The sequence below is a fragment of the Hippocampus zosterae genome, chromosome 1, assembly GCF_025434085.1.
Source record: "Hippocampus zosterae strain Florida chromosome 1, ASM2543408v3, whole genome shotgun sequence".
NCBI classification, from domain to species: Eukaryota; Metazoa; Chordata; class Actinopteri; order Syngnathiformes; family Syngnathidae; genus Hippocampus; species Hippocampus zosterae.
This window is the reverse complement of record NC_067451.1, coordinates 26,849,885-26,875,750: the sequence shown is the minus strand read 5'-3', so window position 1 is coordinate 26,875,750 and position 25,866 is coordinate 26,849,885. Positions and strand designations below refer to the sequence as shown.

The 25,866-nt window shown below is 44.0% G+C and overlaps 1 protein-coding gene across 1 annotated transcript; it reads right to left on the bottom strand.

Moving 5' to 3' along the window:
- Positions 1–2,914: 2,914 nt before the first annotated feature.
- On the bottom strand, positions 2,915–25,637 carry ehd1a (EH-domain containing 1a). Its single transcript, XM_052074933.1, has 6 exons — positions 25,090–25,637; positions 19,060–19,157; positions 12,037–12,278; positions 10,694–10,864; positions 7,557–7,721; positions 2,915–4,430 (listed from the first exon to the last, which is right to left on the bottom strand). The coding sequence occupies exons 1-6, from the start codon at positions 25,476–25,478 to the stop codon at positions 3,897–3,899; spliced, it is 1,599 nt and encodes a 532-aa protein (XP_051930893.1). The 5' UTR covers positions 25,479–25,637; the 3' UTR covers positions 2,915–3,896.
- Between the last annotated feature and the right edge of the window lie 229 nt (positions 25,638–25,866).

The window sequence follows — 25,866 nt, the reverse complement described above, 5'->3', positions numbered from 1 at the left end:
GCACCCAAGTTGTTAACTTTGTTTACATCGATGTAGGAATAGCAACAACAACAAAAATGCAGTGCAACAAAGAAATAAACAAAACACACTATTACGAAGAAATAACTTTTTGTTGTTGTTGTTGTTCCCGCTTAGTGATGGTGTGGATGTGGGTGTGTATGGTTGTTCGTCTCTTTATGTGCCTGGCGACCAGTTGAGGGGTTGGTCCGCCTTTCGCCCAAAATCAGTTGGGATAGGACTCAGCAACTCCCAAGACTCCTAACTCTTAAGGATAAGCGTTGTTGAAAATAGATGGATGGATTATAGGGTCTAATCCAGCTGTCCCCAGCCTTTTTTGTGTCAAGAACCGGTTGAGACAAGTACATGATGTTTGCGGACCGCCAACAATTTTTCTCATTGCTGTTTATATTGCTAGTTTTAAATCAATGGTTACTGACTACAAAGATAATCAGAAGGTAAGCCAACATTGTATTAACATTCATTCCTTTCAAACCGTGTAATTCTACTGCACAACAAAGGTAGAACAAAATAAAATAACACTGTGAACTATTCAGAAAGGGACCAATTAGGAATACAGTAATAATACGCCTAGTATTATATATAGTAATACGCCTTATAGTGTAATATAATGAAATGTACCTCCTGCTTTCATCCGGTGGCTGCCGGTTCTTTATTAGCGACTAAACTGCGACTGGGCGGCCCGGTAGTCCAGTGGTTAGCACGTCAGCTTCACAGTGCGGAGGTACCGGGTTCGATTCCATTTCCGGCCTCCATGTGTGGAGTTTGAATGTTCTCCCCGGGCCTGCGTGGGTTTTCTCGGGGTGCTCCGGTTTCCTCCCACATTCCAAAAACATGCGTGGCAGGCTGATTGGACGCTCTAAATTGCCCCTAGGTGTGAGTGTGAGTGCGAATGGTTGTTCGTCTCTGTGTGCCCTGCGATTGGCTGGCAACCGATTCAGGGTGTCCCCCGCCTACTGCCCGGATACAGCTGGGATAGGCTCCAGCACCTCCCGCGACCCTCGTGAGGATCAAGCGGTTAGGAAAATGGATGGATGGATGGATAAACTGCTACTGTTCACATGGACAGGCACACTCTGCTCGCATTTTATGCTTTCCACTTGATGACTTGGGTGCTACTTGTTCAAATCATTCATCAAGTGTCTTAATATCGACTTGTTTTTGACGACACAGCACCCACAAATACCGCTCGGGGAGGAAATTCTCTTGTCAAAATAGCGTCATCTTCGAAAGTTTTGGCTGCGCTTGAGCTGCATGTTTGTGTCGTTGTGACGTTTGGTCAGTTTGTTACAACTGTATCACTGTCTGTGTACTGCTTTTCCTTTAACTTAATGGGGGATTCTTTTTATTTCCACTTGCAAACCAAGGTTAAACGGAGCTCTCCGATTGTCGCGCACATTTCGCACATCACGTCTGATGGAATAAATTTGCTCACAGTTCGAAGGTCTGTCTGCACAGCCCTGTCCCGGTCCACGGACCGATGGTTGGCGACCCTAGCATAGATGACCCATGTCACAAAGTCATTCTTAGTGTCTCCTCTGCATGTACTGCACTGTGCCATGATCGTGCTAGGACTAATTTTGGACGACAGATCTCAAAAAACTATTGAGATCTACTGCCCTCTGTCGTCCCAAATTTGTCATGGCACCTTTTTGAAACGGAAAGCTACTTCTTGGGGATGCTACTGATGATGGCTAAAGGCTGCCAGATTGATGCACACGCCTGAAAAAACAAATGTGCTCAAATTGCCTTTAATCCATCCATTTTCTGAACCGCTTTATCCTCACAAGGGTCACTGGCGTGCTGGAGCCTATCCCATTTCTCTTCAGGAAGTAGGTGTGGTACACCCCGAATTGGTTGCCAGTCAATCGCAGGGCATGCAAACAAACAATCGCACTCACAATCACGCCTTGGGACAATTTGGAGTGCCCAATCAAGAAGCACTGCGATTTATCAAGTTTCTATTTATATTGCACTTGCCGGTAATTGAACGGTGTTTCTTTGTTTTTTCTTCTTTCTACCCACATTCTCTCTGCTGTAGGCTGTAAATTTCCCCAGTGTGGGACAAATAAAGGATATCTTAATCTTTTTTTCTCTAAGTCTGCTCGTGTTCATATTTTCAAACTATCACACCATTCCGAGAAAATCACATCCGGTCTGTCCTGTCCCATCACCGGTGAGCTATTTTGAGAAACGACCTGCAGGCTACTCATGTGATCTTTGGGGGCGACCTCCTGCCTGTCGGCACCACATTCTTCAAAGTATAAACTCCCAAAGAACAGAACTGTACTGTACTCTACAGAGATGGCCCTGTTCCGTTCTTTTGTCAGCAAAGACTGTACAAAAATTGGAACATGTCGTAGTCTATCGCTGAAAAAACAAATCCTACAATAACTATTATACAATACTAGCTGGTTCGCCGCCCTCCGGGCGGCTCATCAGCTAGTTCCTGCGGAAGGCTGGTAAGGTGGGCCTTCGGCCCACAAAAGTGTTGTTGCTTGGTTCAACTTTTTGTTCATCTTCATTGCTTATCGCGAAAATAAAGAGATGTTTAGCTCTACTAAATAACTAACAATTTCATTGCAATGCTTGTGGGTAGACAAAATTTTTTCGCTAAGATGCCCGCGCGATCGTAGTTAGCCACTGCCTGAGCGGCGCGCAGCGGCGTGGTGAAGTAGGTACGTTTTGAAAAGGGACAGACGGAAGGACAGACCGTGTGCGGGACGACGCGCAATATATATATAAAAATATAGATAGTAAAATATACAATAATTATTAAAAACAAAAGTGTTCATCTTTTTTTTTAATCGCTACGGCGATGAGTTAACTGTGCCTTCTTGTGCCATGGTTACCTCTCTGTAAAGCAAACGTTGAACAAAACCTTCATAGTCAGGGCCAGAATGATAAACGTTCCTTTTTATTTATCTGGCAAAATAACAAAAAGGGAAGCATTTGGAGTCAAAGCCAGGAAATCCAAAAATATAGGTGAAATGATTTATTTCCTCTTTCTCTAAATTGACCACAAAAAAACCCCTATATTTCTTTGGATCAACAAATAATGTGGCCTATATATACTATAAGACATCTTTTACACACAGATGTAAATTTAGGTTTAGACGCATCATGCAACATCCCGCGACCTAGTGAATTGGTTTGGGATGTAGCAATGTCCTCTCATGTGGAAAATCACTCCACTCTCGCCTTCCCTATTTAGTCATTCGGTGCAGCTCTGGGGAAAGTGGCGACTGCAAAACACTTTTTGACATTTATAATAACGATATCCTGTATGTTTGAGTGGAATGAACATTTTGAGTTTTATTCTGCAAATTACTGATAAGATCCCAAAACGTACATACAAATATTGTTATTTAGAGCCGTGATTCTTTTGTACTACTTCTGGCTCCCTCTCGTAATATGTGAAAGAATCACTGAACTTTCAAAGTACATTTTGGGACAGACTTCATTTCATTTTAATCCAGACAGGCGATTTATTGGGTACAGTTCAATCGTATTTAACTCTCAAGTACATTTGCAATTATTGTTTTCGATTGGTTTGTTTTGGGGTGGGGGTGGGGGGACAATTTCACACCACTACAATATATTTCCAGTAAATGTTTGTCATTGTGGTTGTATATGAAGAGAGCACGTATGTGTTGATGTGGTACTTGGTGTAAAAAGTTTGAGAACCACTGATTTAGAGCGTTTATTTGGAGGAAATGAAAAAGGAGAATAACCAGTGTTTCTTTGGTCTCTTAATTTTTCTCCAGAGCTGCATTTTCAACATTTCATCACCTAATTCACAAGAAATCAACTCCTTCTTCCCACAAGCCCTCAGTCTCTCTCTGGCATGGGGAGAGTCCCGAACAGGAAGTGAAGCTCTATTCCTGAAGCGTAGAGACGCGCTTGGACGGGGGCACCAGGTGGTGTGGCAGCGTGGCGGGCAGCTCGTGGCCTTCCAGCTTGACTTTGATCAGGTGGTTGGCCAGGGCGAACTCTTCGTTGTCCAGGAGGCCATCTCGGTCCACGTCGGCCAGCTTCCAGATCTTTCCCAGCACCGTGTTGGGCAGTTTGGACTTGAGCATCTCCTTCTTGGCGGCGGCGCCGGACACTTTGCCGTTGATGGGCGACAGCGTGTAGAAGATCTCGTCGTACGAGGGCTTGTCGCGGTTCACCACCCATTCCAGGTCGTCAATGCCCTCGCCGGCCCCCTCGCCGTAGCCGTGGCCGAAGGGGCCGCTCATGGTTCCCTCGAAGGCGCCGCCCTTGACAGAGTTGCTGGGCAGCGCCGCCTCCTCCTGGCGCACCAAGGCCATGAGGCGGGCGATGTCGTTGGCCAGCATGTCCTCCACCGCCTCCAGCAGCTTGGGCTTCATGGCGGCAAACTTGGAAAAGTCCTGAGCGTTGAGGAGCTCCTGGGGACAGAAAACAGGAATTGGGAGATAGAAATAGATTGGTCTTCCAGGGGCAGAGCGCGGCCAGGATTTCCTGACAAACCAGGAAAAATAAATCTGGTCCACATCCTGCAGGGAACGTCGCGAAAGAGGTGAAAACGAAGCCTGCTGCGCATACAGTCAAACCCCGGTTCATCAACAAATTGCGCGCAATGTCCCGCGCAGGACAAACATTGTTGGCTCTTTTAATAATGTACGTATGTAAAGACTTTGATTTGTTCTACTTCTCTCAATCGAGAAAATACTTTACTTAGTGAACCTTCGTGAAGAGCGTCTCAGAAGGGATTCAATTCGTGAAACGTGGTTTGACTGTACGGCGGTACCTTCAGAAGATAAAAACTTTATTTGGACCGTAATCTCAAATCATCTTTCCCCATTCATTTGAATGGCATCGCCATTGATTCATTTTTTTTTCCCTCTCGCACATCAGGTTACAACCACAATAATAATAATATTGAATATAGTAATATCTATGAATTAAGGGTTCGGTTCACCAACAGCTGGATTTTCATTCTGAAATATTTTTGAAAGTATTAAAAACACACACACAAACAAATACATCTGTGAATTTATGACTTCACGGGTGCTTACTTTATAAACATACACTAATGGCACAATTAAATGGAATGTGCAGAGGCTACATGTTAGCTTCAATTTAATGGCCACTGTGCTGCTCCTTCTGGTCTGCGTGTCTTGGCCACCTAGTGGCAGTATATCACCGACAGACACACAAGAAGGAATATTTCATAACGACTAAGTACATTGTTCTCATGTGATAAAGAATATATGCCCGTGAGTACTGTTATATTGGCTTTCTCTATGTGTATATGCTCCGAATGAATGATTTCTTTTGGGTTAAATCCAAAAGACTCCTGCTGTTGAAGTGGATAAGCGAAAGAGCCTTCCTTTCCAAAACAGTTCAAGTCAATGTTTTGGTAGAATCAATGTTATTTTCGACCTTGATTAAAAATCAAAACATATGAAATCTGTGTTCGCACATTCTCGGTCTAACCTGTTTCAAATAAATGTACCTCCAACTGGAAATATTTCATCTCATCATGTCAGCGGGAAAAGAAACTTGCCATCTCTACACGACTCCCCTAACCACACACCAGCCCCTTCAGCGTTCTTCACCACGATCTTTTCACTTGCGTGATCAAGATCTGTCATGTCTCTCGAATGGCTCGAACTTTAATGTGTTCTCCTGATTCATTTAGTCTTACTACAGTTTCTTGTGCAGGCGTCTCGAGTGCATTTGTCCCTCTTCTTGCTTGCCCAGTCATCCGTTCTGCTATAGTGTTCAAAGTCCATCATCCCCTCTTCTATCTACTTGTCCTTCTCTTTAATCACAGCGTTTAACTTGTCGCACTTCCTCAATTACATCAAGGAAGGAGGCACCCGTTTCACCCCTTTGCCAAGTTCCTCTGACGTGCAGCTCAGAGACTTAAACTCAGGACCCCGGTCCTCGAGGGCCGCTTCCCTGCATGTTTACTAAGGGTGTGGAAAATAATCGATATTAATCGATACATCAATGCGCACGTGCGCGATGGGAGTGCATCGGCTCATTCACTGGGTACGACGCGATTGACGGGTGAAATCGAGATTCATCGCGATGCATTGGTGGGTATCGGTAAAATCTGATTCAAGCGCCGTTTTATTCATGTTAAACGTCACCTATCTGCCCTTTCCTAGGCGCAATGAATGCACCATCATTGTTTTGCGTTTTGTGTTGAATACGGACGGTAGCCGGGCGTCACATACAGTCCAGTTCAGTACACATCGAGCGAAACATTATGGAAGTTAGCGCACGCAGCAGAGAGGAAACTACTGTATTTAATGCTTCCGCAACATTCAGATTTTATGTTTGGAAATACTACGGCTTCGAAAAGAAAGACGGAAAGATTGATAAAAGCTCCGTAATTTGCAAAGAATGTCGCACTACGAAGCCATACAACGGCAGCGCCACAAATATGCAGACCGCTTAAAACGATGGCACCACATCACCGACAAGTTTCCCGCCCCCTCCCCAACCCTCCCCGTCCAGTTCCTCGTTGGACACCGGAGAAACTCTTGGCAAACCAGGTCAGGATCAGAAAAAAAAAATCGCCTCTTATTTTGGGGGTCCCCTTGCAGCTCTGTGACCGCGCAAGGAAAACTATATATGGATGACTCTTTTGGACATTTCATTTTGACACTCAGTGAGAGTGGTCTGTGTACGCTACAATACACACAGCAGCTTTGAGGCTGTGACTGCCACATTTTTTCAATTGTATTTTTTTCTGTCCTATGGAGATGGATATTTCATATAAGACACTCAGTGAGTAGTCTGTTTGTGTTTACACTACAGCACCAGCTGTGAGTCTCAGGTGCCAAATTGTTTACATTTTCTTTGCACAAAACCCTACTGTTTATAAGGAATGAAGTGGTATACTTTTTGCAATACCATACTGAATTCCATCTTTTTAAAAACTTTTCTTTGCGTATTTGCATCATGTTTAATTGCACAATATCACAACAAATTGCACTGCATCGTATCGGATAGCATTGATTTGAACTAAACGTGTATCGCGTCGTATCACATCGTGAAGACGGTGAAACGTATCGCATTGTGTCGCCAGAAAATTCCATGTATCGTTTAAGTATCGCATCGCTGGTAGTGCATCGTGATGTGTATCGAATCGTCCTCAGTGCTGAGATTCACATCCCTAATGTTTACCAACTCACATGTTAGTTGTTTGGAATGCACAACGTGTAATTCTCTTTGTTGGATGTTTCGTTTGACCGGCGATTTCAGCTGGGAGTGGCAAGAAATGGCTTGAAGCCTCTTTGGAAGATTTTTTCACAAACTGACAAAAGCCCAGCATCTTATCATGTGCGCTCTTATTTTCGGCCTCGCAAAGGAGCTCCAACAAGTATTCTGTGGTGTACCGTGCTCCTCTCAAGTACACCACACACTATAAAATCTGTAAGCACGCGTCCCGATTTTTGTCGTGATCTTGTGAGGTCGCTCGCATTTTAAAAATGTCGTTTGATGTTAAAATGTCTCATGCTAAAATAGGGATGGGATCGTGCTGAGCCTGACCTTACCTGCATCTTAGCAAGGTTGGGGAAGTCTCCGGGTGAGATCTGGTGCTCCTTCTCCACCTTCAAGTAGATCTCGCCCAAGTTCGCAATCAGCTCTTTCTTCTTCGAGTCCTTTCCAAACACACTTGGCATTTCCTTCTTCAACGAGCAGATAATGTACGCGTGCACCTGAAAGATGGTTGAGAGGTCACACACTTACAGCCCCTTTCCCACATAGCGGTGAACATTTCCGACTGTTGGGGAGGAGTTATAACACGCACGTTCAGGTCACGCTTCGTAAGCGCTGGCCAAACGTTCACCGACAATTTTAGTGGGTTTTCTTGTTGCGAGGGGGTTTCTCGACAAGAAAAGTAGCTGGCGACGGTTTAGCAAATATTTGCGACCTTGAACGCACCCCGAGGAATTCTGATGTGAAGGCAACATTCGTTGCTGTCGAAAGCACTGAGCAGCTTAAACAGGCGTTTAGTAAATAAGCTTCACAAGGTGACATATTGTCGCTGTAATGTGCAAATATGGTCAATTTCAAATGTTTTCCACAAAGAAATAGATACTGTTGGTGTGTGTCCATGCCGTCGAGTTTTAGGCACTCTTATCCAATTTAAAATGTGAATCTCTCTCGGACAGGAACGAAAAGAAGACAGAGGTGATATTGTTTGGTCCCAGTGGCCCTTGTACATTCCATCCTGTAGACTTGGGCCCCCTGTCTCCTTATCTGAAATCAACGGTCTCAAACTTGGGCCTTAAACTGGACAGTGATTTCAAACTCGATCGGCAAATTGGTGCCGTTGTTAAATCCAGCTTCTTTCACCTTAGACAGCTGGCCAAAATAAAACCTTTCCTCTCACATGAACACTTTGAGACAGTAATTCATGCCTTTGTCACATCCCGGCTCGATTACTGCAACGCCCTGTACTTTGGAGTCAGCCAGTCCTCCATCAAGCGCCTTCAGCTGGTACAGAATGCCGCTGCTCGCCTCTTGACTGGTACTCGTAAGAGGGAGCATATAACTCCTACTCTGGCATCCCTTCATTGGCTCCCCATTCCTTTTAGAGTTATTTTCAAGATCATCCTCTTTCTTTTCAAATCTCTAAATAATCTCGCGCCACTTTACTTCTCTGAGCTCATCCGCCCCTACACACCTGCCCGGCGCCTCAGGTCTGTGGACCAGTCTTTGTTAGAAGTACCAAGGACTAAACTGAGGCTCAGAGGGGATGGAGCCTTTTCTGTTGCTGGTCCCTCTCTGGAATGACCTCCCACTGAACATTCGGCAAGCCTCCTCGCTGCCCATCTTTAAAGCCCTCCTCAAAACTCACTTGTATTCTTTGGCGTTCGACTCAGCATGACTTAGATTTGTTCTTGATTTTACTGTTTGGTGCTTTCTACCGCCTTTATTACCATTTCGTCTTACTGTTTATTGTGTATGTTAAATCGCTCCATGTACAGCACTTTGTATGCAGCGATGGCTGTTTGAAAGTGCTCTATAAATACTGTTGACTTGACTTGACATGACAGTTGAAGTGTCTGAGAAGTGCCGTAAAACGCCACCTCCTTCACACGCCGCAGGTGCCCTGCAGTATTATGTGGCCTCAAGATTCAAACTGTGGATGTTTTGTAAACAATGAGTGAAAATGGTGAGGTTAGATGAGTCGGTCAGTCAGTCAGTGAGCCTATTTTGTCAAAAGGGGAGAGCTGGGATGGTGCCGAGGGATGCGTGTCAGTCTCGCAGGTAAGTGTGTACAGATTCATTTCTGCCTCCGAAACTACTTGGTCAGTTTCTCATTTTCTTGATTACATTACTCACAACCCCTTTTCCACCCCCAAAAACTTGGTGCTCGTTCGGCGCCCTTGCCAGTTCTGTTTAGTTGGTACTTAACAAGTTCTTACAAAGAAGGTGGTTGGTTTTCCATCGGCAAAGAGCTAAGTAGGAGTGACATCATTATATCGTCGTAAAGCGTCCAAACGTCACTGCTTACGTCGACGTTGACCCAAGAGCGCCTGCGCTAGTAGTAGTAGTAATAATAATGCACTGTAAGCATCTGTTAAGCAACTTAGCATAGCATTGATTTGACTTAGGATGGAGTATATAACAGTGAGGGACATGCAATCAGCAAAGGCTTTGGAGATGATCACGAGGCTGGCTGCGAGTCGGACATCGTAAGCTATCTGGGCACATCCGTGATGGCTCTTCTGGTGGGACACAATGGTGCCGGAGTTCACCGCTCAACAGTTTGTGCAAAACTTCCCGTGTGTCTGGGGAGTCATTCCTCAAGAGCTGCGATCGTCATGATAACCCCGCCACCTGACGTCGTTGGTGCCAGAATCAGTCCCAACAAATAAATAGCCGGGTTTCCATGTCACTAGGCTTCTTTTTTTCATTCCGGTTGAACTCTTTACATATGATGTGAGCTGGCGTTTACATGTGCCACGACATTTAACTCATTCACTCCCAAAGACGTTTTTAAACGTCTTTTCAGACTTGGACCAGAATTGGCTGGTACTGAATGAGTTAATCAGGACAGACGTTTTACAGTGGCTTGACAATTGCAGATGTAAACTTCAGAGGATTTAACGAGATGGAAGCTGTCTATTTATATAGTACAGTAGTTGTGGTACACAAGCTACAGGAACTTCAAAAACAAGCTCTTCCATCACAGACCACCTCTGATTGCAAGACGCCATTTTTAGGCAAGACAAATTCACCACTGCTAGGAATATGAATGAAATTCCGGTTGGATTTGGCCTATTTCTTCCAATTGAGGTGTTTTGATGGGGCATTTTCGCTCAGTTGGGGCATTTGGTTTAATTTGAATTGGAATATATGGCTCTAACCTGTCAACATGGCTGGTGTGATGCAGCATGGATTGATTTCATCTCTTTGGATTGTCCAAGCGTACATGAACATTGTGTGAAGTGAGCGTAGAAACCGCGTCACTGACAAACCAAAAGTGTGCGTGTGCGTGTGCATTTCTTTTTTTCCCCGATTTACTTTTACCCAGCTATTTTCTACACCACTGGTCTTTATTACCGTTGCCAGTGAGATGGACACCATCTGCGCTGACTCTGGGCAAGCGACCGGGTAGCATACATGGTAGTTTTCATCTGACAGCGCATCGGCATGAAATGATTTTGGAAGCATTAACCTTTGCGAGGCGCGCTCGTTTGATGAGGTCGTTGAGTTTTCGTAAAGCAGCGTTGCGGGGCAAGGACTGGATGTCCGTGAAGAGGTCCTGTTCCTCAGCCTCAAACAACTTCCTGTTGTCCGGCACCAGCAAGGGCTGGGCCCAAAATGAGCCGATGTACACGCGCACCACCTGGAGGGAGGGACAACACATTGACGCATGAGCTGACCCGCGCCCGCATCAATGACGCTGATGACACAGCGATGTGGGTGGAAAGAATAAAGAGATACCAAAAGTGCATTTGAGAAATGTAAGCGGCCACATGAGGTAGTGTGAAAACAGAGAAAGTACGGCGAGGAGCTTCAAGTCCTTCAACATACATTCTTGCAGGCAGCAAAGTCAGTGAATAATTGCCCACATGAGCCTTGGCTTCCTCTGGGATCCGTTTATGACTTTCGCCCAAGTTCAAACATTAACTAAGCAGGTAGGGCAGAAAAATAAATCGATAAATAAAATCACATAAAATCCCATCATGTCATGTGACACTAAATGCTGTGGTACATTTGCCATTAAAAAAAAAATCACCCATGATTCAATTACTGTCCGCCATGAAAATAAAATTCCAATGACTCTTTTCCAGAAAACGATGGACATTCCAATGACCTTGACAGCAAGCACAGGGGATCTTTGAACCCCTATATTTCAGGAACTCCTGATTCAATCTTCACAAGATAGATATTGTTGGAAAGGCTTCCTAATCTGCATAATAATAAGTAGTCAAAGTATCCACACCCTCAGACTTTCATTGACCGTTCAATGAATATTTGAAGGATGAATACTTTGATTCCTTATTACTGCAACAAAAAAAATGCATCTCTGAAAAATTGATAGGTTTGATAGCTGTGTGAGAGATTACATTTCATGCGAAATGTTCAGGTCACATGATCCACAAGGTCAAATTTTAAAGCCAAATCAGAAGACAAAAGGTAAAGCGAGAAAAATATGGGCGCATCTTCTAAATGTCGAAGATGGCAGATTTGCAGTGCTCGTTGAATTCTCTTCAACAATACCTGTTTTGTGAAGATCAACTCAGTCATTACTGCGGTACAAAGTTTCATAGGAAGGCCGCCTTTTTGCCAAAAATTTAAATATTCAGGGGCAGAAGCTCCAGGACGCCTGCTCCAACTGACTTCATATTTAAGCTTTTAGGTTGGGCCACCATTCTCAACAGATACAGCAAATTTCAATATAAATAAATATTCACACAACCAGGAAACGTTTGAAAAGGCCAAATGTTAGAAAATTGGCCAGGCCCTATATACAACCACAAATGACGCTCTGTGAGAAACTAGCGTCGCGTATACCTCTGGCGTGTTGATTATTTTTCCCAGGGACCACATGAGTGCCCCGTAAACCCTCATGAGCTGCTGCGTGCTGATCTGGTCGGCCTTGTTCAGGACCACGCGCATTTTGTCCTCGTGGTTCTTGAGCGCACGGATCACCTCGGAGAACTCATCGGAGATGTCGAGCTTGTGAGCATCGAACAGGAGGATGATGCGGTCCACACGCTCCGCAAACCACTCCAACACGGCGGCAAAGTCGTACCCTGTAGGAAATAGCAACACGTGGCGCTGAGGAATTCACTTGCACGCACACGTTTACTTGCATGCCCTGCCAAGTGTGTGTGTGTGTGTGTGTGCACGAGAGACAATTCCTTAAAAATTCACACACAAGGCTAGTACATCATTGCCGGTATGTTTTCTCACATCCACTTCTCTGGAGGAACTAATAGAGGAAGACTGGCTCTTTGCTCAAGCATTTTGACACTTATTAGTCCTTCCAGAAGTTTCATTACCTCAAAATGAGAGTTCATACTTTCTTCCCAAGGACAATTTCAAGAATATCTCAGGCCACCCACATCTGCCCATAACATGAATTGCATGCAGTATTTAGTATTGTACATATTATATACTGTATATCTATTATATATTGACTTTGAAGTCAAGATGGCGCCTGAGTAGGCAGCTGGCGGCAACTGCTCTCATGAGCCTTGCTTTTTTTTGTTGCTCTTGTGTTTGTTTTGTCACTATGTGTTTGTTGTTACGTCGTGTGGACCTGATGTGGACTTTTTTCAGCATTTTTTGGCCACGACATTCATCAAGGAGGAGACTCTGTGCTAGGTGGTTGCGCCTTCTCGGCAGCATGGGCATACCAGCACTGTTTTTGCCTGGGAGGAATGTCGGCGCCAATTGACTGTCGTTGCTGGACAGTCCCGGGGCGCTTGTTTCTTGCGCCTGTAATGGGCAGCATTTTTCACAGCCCCGCTTTGTTCAGCGGAGAGATCGGTGCTGTTGAACTGTCTGCGGCTGGATGGATGTAAGTCTTGAGGAGCCGACGATGTGAAGAAAGCGCCGGATTTGAAACTGGGAGTCGCGTCTTGGAGTTTGAAGCGGATTACGCGGGACAGGAGAAGTGAACTAATCTCTTTTCGTCAATGGACGCTACAGCTTCGTGTTTGCTTTCAAAACTTAGCTTGGAGCAGACGTGTGCACATTTTCAGCACGAAGTCTCTGATCCACTGGTGAAAGGACACTTTGATCCTCTCCTCTTTTATGTAGAACTGCTTCAGACAACAAAGTGTATGCAGAAAATTGGTGAAGATTGCACTACTGTCTGTGTCCTATGTGTTGTGTTGTGTTATTTTTGTTATTTTGACTTCACGCCTGTGCCAGCACAGATTTTGATTGGGAGGCATGTCGGCGCCATTGACTGTCGGTGCTGGACAGACCTGGGGGGCTTGTGTTTTTTGCGCCAGTAATGGGCAGCATTTTTCCCAACCCCGATTTGTTCAGTGGCTATGTCAGCGCTGTTGGACAGTTGGCGTTGGTGCGGCTGGATGGATGGCCGCTGAAGTTGAGGATGAGGAGAGAGGAGCGTTGGCGAAGAGCGCCGATGCGTATTTGGAACCGTGAGTCGCCGCTTGGAATTGAAATGGATTTCCATGGGACAGGAGAAGTGAACCAATCTCTTTTTTCGTCAATGGATGCTACAGCTTCTTGTTGACTTTGAAACTTAGCTTGTAGCCGACGTGTGCACATTTTGAGCATGACGTCTCTGATCCACTGGTTAAAGGACACTTTGAGATGAAAGAGGAGAGAATCAAACCGCTTCAAACAACAAAGCGTGTGACGGAAAAGTGGTTAGGACTGCACGACTGTCCGCGTTTTATGTTATGTGTTGTATTTTACTTTATGTTAACTGTTTTTTAAAGCGCTTTGTTACAGCTGCCGCTGTTGTGAAAGCGCTATATAAATCAGCATGGATTGTATTGTATTCTACTTCTTCCTTCCTACTTTGCTGCTGTGAATCGGGAATTTCTCCATTGCGAGACTAATAAAGGTTTTCTTATTAATTGTAAACCATATTTGGAGCGGGTTTTGGTCAACGTTTTCCTAGCAAAGACAATTTCAGTTTTAACCCACAAAATGTGATTTGACAAAAAGATTTGTGGGGAGATTGTGGCCCCTCAAACTCTTTCCAGTTCCCATTTGTGCTATGTTTCTGTCAGGCGTCTCGTCTCATTATGATGAGCAGCTCTACTTTATTGTACTTTTATTGTACGGTGATAGGCGGCACGGTGGTCGAATGGTGAGCCCTCACAGTGCAGAGGTGCAGGGTTCGATTCCGGCTCGGCCCTTCCTGTGTGGAATTTGCACATTCTCCCTGAGCCTGCCTGGGTTTTCTGTGAGTTTCCTCCCACATTCCAAAACATGCATGGCAGCTTAATGGACCGCTTTAAATTGTCCCGAGAGGTGAATGTGAGCGTGAATGGTTGTTTGTCTGTGTGTGCTGTGTGTACCCTGCGATTAGCTGGCAACAGGTTCAGGGTGTCTCCCGCCTATTGCCCGAAGACAGCTGGGATAGGCTCGGCAAGCCCTGTGACCCTTGTGAGGAAAACTGCAGTTCTACTACTTAACATTTGTTCTTCTTGAGTTCAACCAGCATTCTAGGATGGATAAAGTCCGACTTGAGAGGGTCCACTGAATCCTGAACTTTCTCCATGAGCACAGAGTGGGAGGGATAACACAGTGGATTTGATTCGAAGCATGTCTAGCAGCTCATCTCGTTGGAGCACAATCTGCAATCAGCACCACATATCTGCTGCACACGCATTCCTTCCCACCCTTTGTCTGCAGAGCACGTGCACATAAAGGCGAAAGAGAGTGTGAGCACAGGACAGGCGGAGGGAGGGGAAGAATGAGATAACAGGAGACTAAAGTGCAAAAAGAGCCAGCGCCACTGAGTGAGGGCAAGTGAAAGTAAGCTCCCATTTTCCTGTGTGTTCCTAGCATGTGTGAGAAGAGAGGAGGGCACTTTGGGGAGACAGCGGAGGACATTTTTCTCATTCTCTCTGCTTTCTATTTTTTTCCAACACGTGTTAGGAAAAGCAGCACTGAGAGACAGCTGCACAAGGCATGAGCCTCACTTATTGCCTACTTAGACAACTGCTGCTCCTGCAACGTACTTCGACAACACGCAGGGATGCAACCGTGACACATGCCGGCACGCCAAATAGGGCAAGAGAGTGGGCATTCTCACAACCAAGACAAACATTGGCGTGCAGGAGCAAACTTTTCAAATACCGGTACTTAGGTGATTCCTTTCACCAAACTCATGGCAGCGCCTTGACAAGGTGGAACTAACCAACAAGCTCGATCAGTGAAAATCAACTTGGGGTTGCAAAAAGACAGGTCATGACTGTGAATGTCCCAGGAAAAGTTTGTTGAGAACTTTTGGGAGTATCCAAAGTTGGACAGACAGAAAAATAATGGAAAGTCGATTCAATGGACCTGCAGCCGACAGACTCTTAACGGACAGAAAATAGCGTCGAGTCGTGCAGGCCCCTTCGCCGTCAACGTTTATTCGCTCCAGTTTTTGCCGCAAGCAGACTAGAGCAGGCCCACATGCCTTTTGTCTATGTGGCGGCCATGTTGGCATGGGAGACTTTGATGAGGCAACCCTACCCCCTGCTGTCGATTGAAATTGTCATCAAAGTCAATTCGGGTGAAATTGTCATCAAAGTCCATTCGGGCTCACACTGCGAACGTCACAAGTGCCCTTTGACATTAATTTCAGTTGACAGCAAGTGGCAGTGAGGCGTAAAATGTCAGCCTCCTTGGATGCCTTGAAACGGGTGGATGACACTGCTTAACTCTTCCACAAACGCAATATTGAATAGAATCCCACTCTTAGAAATAAAATAAACACAACTTTGAGTTTTATAATGAGCTCATAGAAACACTGTGACCTTTGGGCACACTTCAGCTGTCGACGTCTGTCTTGAAATTATTACGAAACTCTAAAAGCTAAGATATCAATTTGACATTTTCTGCTGCGCAAATCAAAACAGTGATTTCGCTAATTGATTTTATAACTTTATGATTCAGCAAATAACATTGAACCTCTTTTTTTTTTTTTACTATGCCCAAAAAGGTGTCATACGTTGATTTTTATGCTTGAACGTGTTTTTAATTCTTTCACCGAGTTAATCACAAGATGCCTCGTTGGACCAAAACTGTTCTGTTTGAAGCCTTTAGGATCCAGGAAACATTCCACCCAGCGACTGACACTTTGATAGAACTCCATGTAAAATATATATATTCAAAATATGTTGCACATTACACATCAATAATGTGCTCATTCTCCATTAAAAGGCAACAAAATGACCTTATAATAGTCGATGGCAATGTGACGGCATATTGGTGGTGTGTAAGTTTCCTATATCTCCATAGAATGTTTAAAGTCTATACGCACTTGTTTGTATATGATACAGTAGACTACAGTATTGTATCAGTGTTTATACACAAACAGGACACTGTACTAGTGTACAGTACACTCAACAGGTGCAGGGTGTAGAAATAAAAGGTGTCTCTTGGTCGAATCAAGGTCACATTAATAATCAGCACAAAACTTGAACCACTCCTGTAGGTCAAAAGATTTTTTTTTTTGGAGGGGGGGTTCAGTTTGTTTGTATGCCCCCTTTAAATGTCTCTTTGCTGAACTCCTCGATTCTGTCCAGCTGCAGATTTTTTTTTACTGGGCTGTGTCTCCTGGGAACACTGGATTCAATAAAAAACAGATTTCATTGCAGCACGCTGAGCAATGCACGCGGTGGTGCCGGCCTTGTGGAAACTCAGAATTCTCCATTTTACTCAATTTCCTTTTCTCCTATGACAAAAGCCCCCTATCACTATGCATGCACTTCCTCTTGTCACGTGCAGAAAAAGGAAGACGTTTTTGAGAGTCACTTTGAGTCACATGAAAACTGTGCATGTCGTACTTTTGAAGTGAGAGTGCACCATGTGAATAGTGACTAAAACTTCTGCATGTAGCGGTCGAGAGCATCAATTTTACTTAACTGCAGACAGTAACTGGCCTGTAATTGAGGTAAGGTGTTTGAGAGAGAGGGCCACAAAGGCATTTGGTGGTGTGAGTCATATTAAACGACAAAGGTGGTTCCAGTTATTTGTGATATTGTTTCCCTGAGGAGAACAAATTAAGTTAATTTGAGGTGTGGGGCTAATTTGTTCAACTTCAAAAAATATGCACAGCCTTCTGTGAAATGACTTGATGATGTCAAGAGAGTGAACAGAAAGCAAAGCGGGACGGAAGAGGGGGCGGTCGAGACAACTACAAGGTGGAGTGAGAGGAAATGAACCTCAGGAGCTGCACATTTACTTGGCCCCTTTTGTTCAATTTTGGGCTGCGCGAGCCTCATGAAGAGTGACGAGAACCGTTTCACAACTTGACAAACATGAATCAACTGGCTTGATAGCCAGCACTTTTTGTTGTTGTTGTATTATCACACCGTACTATTACAATGAAGTTGGGATGTTGTGTTAAACATGAATAAAAAGAGAATACAAAGATTTGCAAATCACGTTCAACATATTTTTAATTGCGTACACAACAAAAACAAGATATGTAATGTTAAAACTGATCAACTTTATTGTTTTTATGCAAATAATCACAAACTTGGAATTTTATGGCTGCAACACTTTCCCAAAAAATTGCGACAGGTGGCAAAAAAGTTGAGTGGTGCTCATCAAACACAAGCAAAGATGGGGGGAGGTTCACTTCTTTGTGAAGAAATATGAGAGAAAACATTCAACCAGTTGAAGGATAACGTTCCTCAACGTACAACTGCAAGGAACTCAGGGATGTTATAGTCTATGGTCTATAATATCATCAACAGGTTCAGAGATTCCGGAGAAATCACAGCATGTAGGCGGCAAGGCCAAAAACCAACATTGAATGCCTATGACCTCTCACGCGGCACTGCATCAAAAACCGCTATCAATGTGTAAAGGATATCAGGAAGATTTCACAAAGCCAATATCAGTCAATGCAATTCAGCAACTTAGGAAAAGCCATTTATCAACAACACCCAGAAAACGCTGCCGGCTTTTCTGGGCCCGAGCTCATCTGAGATGGTCTGTTGCAAAGTGGACAAGTGTTCTGTGGTCTGAAGAGCGCACATTTAAAATTGTTTTTTGGAAATTCCGGAAGTTGGGTCCTGCGGGCCAAAGAGGAAAAGAACCGTCCAGACTGTTATGGACGCAATGTTCAAAAGCCAGCATCTGTGATAGTATGGGGCCGCATTAGTGGCAATGACATGGATTGCTTGCACCATTAATGCTAAAGGTTTTGGGAGAAATATATGCTGTCATCCAAGAAATGGCTTGTTCATGTATGCCCCTGCTTATTTCAGCAAGGCAATGTCAAACCACAAACACGTGTTGCAACACCATGGCTCCGTTGCAAAAGAATGGGTAGTGCGCTGACTTGCCTGCAGTCCAGACCTGTCTGCCATTGAAAACGTGCGTCGCATTGTGAAGCGTAAAATACAACAACAGAGAGTTGGACTGTTGACCAGCTAAAGCTGTATATGAAGCAAGAATGGGAAAGAATTCCACCGACTAAGCTTCAACAATTAGTGTACGCAGTTCCCAAACATTTTCTGAATGGGATTAAAAAAAAAAGTTGATGTAAGGCAGTTGTAAACTCGACCCTGCCACAGCTTTTTTGGAACGTAGTGCAGCCATACAATTCTAAGTTAATGATCATTAGCAAAAATCAATAAAGTTTATCAGTCTGAACAGTAACTATCTTGTCTTTGTAGTGTATTCGAATAGATGTAGGTTGAACAGGATTTGTAAAACATCATCTTCTGTTTTTATTTCCGTTTACCTCAATGCCCCAATTTCATCCCAATTAGGCTTGTACTGTGTATGTATTTTTGAACATGCCGTTTGGTTATTCATGCACACATGCATTGCTGCGCGTTGTATATGTGGCGTGTAGGGCGTGGTGTGAGTTGGCTAGACCTCGACTGATCCTCTGCTTCTCTCCCGACAGGATTCCGGGAGTGTCGATGATGCTGATGCTCTCCAGGACTGGGTTGGGCAACTGGGCACACATGAACCTGTGGTTGTGAAAAAGGGGGAGCATCAAGTACAGTACAAAGACGGAGAGAATAAAAATAAGGAGAAAATGGAGAAAGAGCATGAGGCAGGATGGAAAAGGTGTGGGGGTGGGGGTGGGGGTGGGGGAGATCAGTGTGAGCATACGTTGAAAAGTAAATAGACAATAATGGAGCTTAAAATAACTCATTTTCAAACTCAAACATGTGAGGAACACCTGTAAAGACTGTTTCAAATGTCAAACAGACAGAATACCATCGATGCAGTTGGGATACCACTTTAGCATGAAGAGAATTTATACCCGTTGTCTATTTTATGAGTGACAAACTTGTTTTTGTTTGACCACCGCTCGCCAATCCAAGTCCCATACATGACAAGTACACCCATGCGAAATAAATGTTGTTCCACATTCAATTGTGTTGCAGATGGGCTGTAGACAGATGCGGTCACAGATGTCTCGTGTTTAGGGAAAAAACATTGAAAAAACACAATGAATTAACGGCTGAAACATTCAGAGTGGCGCACAACTTTTTTCGGGTCGGTGGTCCGTTTCCTGATACAGTATTGGTGAGTTTGTCAGAAATAGGGCTGAATGGTTTTGAGGGCAAATAAACCATGAATCAATATGAATGTCATCTTATCTCAACTACAGTAAGAGTTGTTCAATGACTCAACTCTTGCAAACCTTAACACGCTCACTACAACAATTTCACAAAATTCTACCAAACAGGTGCGATCGTGTAAACATAAGCCAATGGGACATAAACAGACAATCCAAACAAATCTGTGGCTTCTTCACTTCAACTTTTCAAGTTTCATCAAACATTGATCCGGAAACATGTGTACCGCATTTCTTCCGCACTGAACAGATCCTGACACTACATAGAGAAATATATCAATAAATCCAATCTACATGTAACCAATAAAGCCTACAGACCAACCGAAACAAAGCAGATCTTTTTTACCCCAAAAAGATTACATTGTGATATCGTTTAGAACTTGATTAGTTGTGCAGCCCAAATCAGAAAGCAAGTCATTATATCCACAGACATACAGGACAAAATGTGTGTTTTTGTTTTCCCTAAGCTGATGCTGTTGCAGTCAGGACACAGAACGCAATTGTCAAGACAGCCTGGAGCTTAGAAAAGCCCTTGTTGGGTTCAGTCAAACTGAAGCAACGCACAAAACAAGAGCTCATGGGACTGGGGAAGCCTTGCTTTTACTTTCATCCTGAAACCACACAAAGGCATGCGCACACACAACCACACTACAAAGCCTAACAAGAGTTCTCGTAGCACACAATGAAAATAGGAAAACCCAAGGAGGAATGAAAACTGAGCATGTAACATATGCCCGGACATTATAATACAGTATACTGTTTGTTCTTGATAAGAAATATGCAGGATTTTTCCGCCCATCTGTCATAGCTGCCGGCATACTTTGGAATTTTGGCTCAGGGCTTTCCTTTTCGCTGTCAATCCCAATAGTTTCCACTCAGAGGCTGTCTGAAGAAAAAAAAAAACAAGGGATGAACTGGAATTCAACAAGCTGAAAGGCACAGGGTCCCGACAACTATGTGAGCTCCGTCTCAATTATGTATCAAGTGGGTACAAAAACATGCAGCCGCACATCTTTGCTAAAATAACACCAATGGGTAACATCTACGTCCTGTGACTGAAGGTTAGGTTCAAGTCTTAGCTTCTTGACCTTTGACCTTCTACCATACTTTGTAAACCCCACTTCCTGTTGCCAAAGGGGCGAACCGGCTTGAGGTACAGGACAGAGATGTGTGTCACTTTTCTGGAATTACTTGCTTTCAAATCCAACTGTCAGCAGGTGAGCAAGTAACGCTACATTTGCTTATATATCTACAGGAGACTCTGGTGCGGATGTGTCTCTTTATTGTCCGGCCTTGTTTGAGGCTGTGTGTGCGTCAGATTCAGGAAAAGCGCAGAGTCAGTGTCCTGGAATTAAAGGCCAAGAGAAGGACAGGGCGAAGCGGCACAAGTGCGGAACTTACACTGTGCTGACTCAGCTTTTACGAGAGGCGCTCACAGTTTGGGGCCCTTCACTGTCCGCGGAGGGCAAGAAATTGATGCTTCTATGTGAACGTAGTGGAAACAATTAGCAACGTTTGACGAAATGACTCGACAGGCTACAAAGGGTTCCAAAGACAGAAAAAAAAGAGACACCCGCTGTTACCTTTGGAATTCGAAGACGTGACGATCATATGACCAACTTGTGATTCTTTTCTTTATGAATAACTGCTTCTACCAAAGGTGAGCTTGCTAGTTAAAGAGTAATCTGCAGCATAAATGACTACTTTTAAGCAGCTAAACCCTTAAATTAACACCCAATCCCGTTTCATAACCTATATTAACATTCAATAAGGAAAAAAAAACTCCTTAAACCTTAATTATCTTCACATAGCATGAGCCCAAAACAACCCTCCCTCTATATCCACAGCCAATTCTGTATTACCTTACACCATGATAATTCCATTCAATGACAGTTTGGTGACACAACAGGACGGCGTCCAAAAGGGAGACAAATGATGCAGAGATGGACAATGGGCTTTGTTTACACAATCTTATCTGGTTTCCTTTCACATCTTTAATACACTCGGTCGGAGGAATTGTCGACACTACAGTGAAGTCCAGCACCGCCGCTCTTTTAAAGGTCTTATCTAAGATGTGTTGTTTTGTTTTTCTAAGCTTGACTGATGATGTTTGGCAGAGTGTGGAAGAAAGGGCAAACAATTTGCTAAATTGCAGGAAATTGCTGCAATGGAAAGTGGAAACTGTGTCATTGGATTGCTCTTGCCTGTCCTGATACATCAACAACGATGGAGTACAGTATTAGCTCTGCTGATATTACGCTACTAAAGTAATCATTAAAAAAAAAAAAAAAAAAAATGGGTTGCATGGACCGGGAAATCTAGGAGAGAGATTCAGAACTGTAATACCTGTAGAGGTAGGGCAGCCAAAGCCTGTGTTTAAGGTACGGGTTGAAATAATTAGTCGACAAGTCGACTATACTATAGAGTACAAAAATAAGGCTGTGGATGAGAACAGCAGTTCGCTTCGCTAGCTCTGACTATTCATATCGCCGCTAATCTTAAAAATTTCCTCAGTGGAATCACAGGACTGATGGTGAGGAACAAGGATGGTGGCGTGGAAGTGAAGCTCCATTTCACACTCCAAAATGTTTTGTCTAACAATGCACAAATAGCTGGGCGTTAATGAGAATTGAATTAATGTGTCCCATTCAAAACACACACTGACATCAAAGCATTTGTCACTTTATGATTGTCTTTAAATGACACCAATTTGTACTTGACAAAAAAAAAAGTTTGCCGTCCATTGTACTGTGCTGAAAAATAGGACACGGATAATTTCACGATATTTGGGATTGCTCGATATTGGCTGTGTTCTGTGTAACATCTGCTGTTAGTGAAAAAAATTCCAGATGGAGCAATTTTGCATGACTCTTGTGTAGTCATGGGCTGATTTCCGGTTTGATGGGTTACCATGGCTTTAAAAAATATATACCGGTACTTAACTACCACAGAACCGGTCTGTCACCGGTAATGAGCATTTCTTTTTTTTCTTGAGGGGACTCGAAAAGCAGTCAAAGTCCCACTGCAATATGATTGGCTGCTTCAAGATCTCACTCAACAAGCTGCCTCCGTGAAGAGAATTGTGGCTTTATTTATTGTTTTTCTCCTCCTCGGGTGATCAGAGAGTGGAGAGGCGAGCAGTTGCATACTGGTGTGAGGAGGGAGGAAGACAAGAGCATACGCGGTTACCATTTGCTATGTTGATTAATTCATGTGCAGTGTGTGTCCTAAAAAAATATGACAACTATAATAAAATGAACTTGGTGCCAGTGAGTACTAGATTGCCCCAAGGTCAACTCCAGCAGCCAACAAGTTTCTTCTAAACTATCTCACAATGGATGAGACACTGTGACTTACTAAGAATTAAAACAGAAGGTGGTTAATATTTTTGTCTTTCCTTTAACTTAATAAATGTTTAATGTTGCAAATATTCTATACTTATACAAAAATAAAATTGTGTTCAATGGAGGGGAAAACGCAGTCCTTTTTTTGTTTCTTTAAAGGACATTTTCGAGCAGTAGTTTAAATACCGTGATAGCCTATTTTTTTGCTTGTGGTTATATAGTCAGTCTAATATCGGCCTATGCTTATCCCTGTATAAAAGAGGCTAAATTTGGATTGTAACTCTATTCTCTAAAATATAAAGGGGAAAAAAATACAACAAATGATGTCGGAATATATACTCTACATTTTGGCATTGATTGTACGAACATTTTTTTTTAATCCCCCCCAAATATAAAGCCTGTTCATTACACACCAATTTGTCTGAGTGTGTTTGGTTTGATTGTTCCAGCAAAGTTTGATCCCACAGTGGGACGTGGGGGGTGGGATGGAGCGGCATCTATCCATTGTCTATGGGAAGTAGTCATCTAAACAAACTGCTTTTACACATATGACGACACAACAAATCCACATAACACAGGGTGGAGCAATATGTTAGAATGTGTAAACATGCTTGGTGCAGACACACCACTTCTGGTGCTGTCCATTTCTCTTGTAGTGAAACCCCCCCCCCCCCCTTCTGAAGATAATCCCCCATTTGACTGTCGGTGCTGGACAGCCCCCGGGGTGCCTGTGTTTTTCGCGCCTGTAATGGGCAGCCTTTTTCACAGCCCTGTTTTGTTCGGTGGAGATGTCGGCGCTTTTGGACAGTCTGCATTGGTGAGGCTGCATGGATGGCTGCTGAAGTTGAGGATGAGGAGAGAGGAGCGTTGGCGCGGAGCGCAGATGCATATTTGGAACTGAGAGTCGCCGCTTGGAATTGAAATGGATTTACATGGGATAAGAGAAGTGAACCAACGGATTAGTCCAATGAAACCCAGGCACTAGAGATTCAGCTCAGTTTGAAAAGTTTTTGAATCAGTATAACTAAAATGTCCGAGTGTTTAGATGAATGTGATTTGACTCACCAACAACGATCTTTTGGAACACACAAGCTGAGTCAGTCTTGCTCAAAACGTGTTACAATGTCAGCTAATGACATGCGTGAAACTTTAACCTGCTGAGACAACGTCATTGCACAAGACCTCTTCACAGTGGAACAACAAGGGAGGTGGCTTCCCTTGCTGCATGTGATAAGAATCTATGGTACTGGTTAAGAACCAGAAGCCTACAAGTCTGTCTTCAGTCAAGGGACCAAATGAAGAATGTGTCAGTGCCTGTTGCAGGTGTCCACATAGTATGTCGTTAGAGTGGACGGAATGACAGTTGACATTCGGCTGAAAGTGGAAGGAAAATGGACTCAACTATTTTCGCTGGCACACGCGCACGCGCACGCACGCACACACACACACACACATACACACACACGGAAACTTCCATTCATTCCCGATACAATGAGCTTATCCCGACTAACTTTGGTGAGAGGAAGGGTACCATGGAGACTAATAACAAGTCCCACTCACATTTACATCTATTAACTATTTAGTCGTCAACTAACCTGAGATGCACGTTTTACTTCGTATCAGAAGAGAACATGCAAACTCAAAACAGGAAGCCCGGAGCTGAGGTATGAACACCGAACTAATCTATTGCCACAAAACAGTCTCATATTTGGGAAGTGATGAAAGTCGAAAATTCACCCAAACGTGACACAGCTTATAAGATTGTGTAACAGCCTGTAGTCGAGTGAAACTGAAAAAGAATGAAAAAGGGCGTACCTGAGTGTGTGTGTCTGTGTGGGTGTGTGTTGGCTTAAACCGCGTGTAGTTTTCATTTAGATGTTACACCCCAATACTTGGGGTTAATGGAGTATTTCGAAGACATGTATTCTTTATTATTCGATTAATTTTCGAAACTTGTGAGTAGGTCTGTACCTGTTAAGGAAGGCGTTTCCAAAGGCGTTGAGTTTGCGGAAGGGCTTCTTCGGGTCGACGACCAGTGCGTTACCCGGGATCACCCCGTCCTGATCCCCGTGCATCACCGCGATAAAAGAGTCCGTGGTCGGTTCGGGCCCGATCCGCATGCCGGGGAAGTCCTGCTCCATGAGGTGGCGGATGAAAGTGGTTTTGCCGGTGGAGTACTGTCCCACCAGCAGCACCATGGGCTTGTTGTCGAAGTCGGCATCTTCGAGGGCAGGAGAGTGGAAGTCGTGGAATCGATACGTGTCCTCCAGAGGGAACAGTTTGGTCCGGTAAAGCTGCCGTAGCCCGTCCGCCACGTTCTGAAACAGCTCGGGGTCCTTTTTTAAGGTCTTCCTAAACATGGTGTATGAACTTTATTGACACAACTGTGTCAGAATCCCCCTTCCACGGAAACCTGGTGTAACGGTGCAGCTTTCTCGCAGCGTCTTGTTGGTTAGGGGCCCGTCGGAATGAAGCAAAGGCTGGGCGAGGTCAGGCAAGTTTTTGTTCCCACCCCTCACGGTTCTAGCAAGCCATATAGCGCTACACGCTCCTCCAAATATGAGTCACTCTTTGGTGATGCAAATTAAAAATTTTAAGAAAACATACATCTAATTTAACATTGTGGCATTGTATTAGTATGATTTTCGATGTTCGTTACTGCAAATAAGGATAATATTTTAGGCTTTTTGTGACGTTGTCGTCACCTGACATTGTACGGCAAGAAGAATGGCCATTTCATTTTCTTGT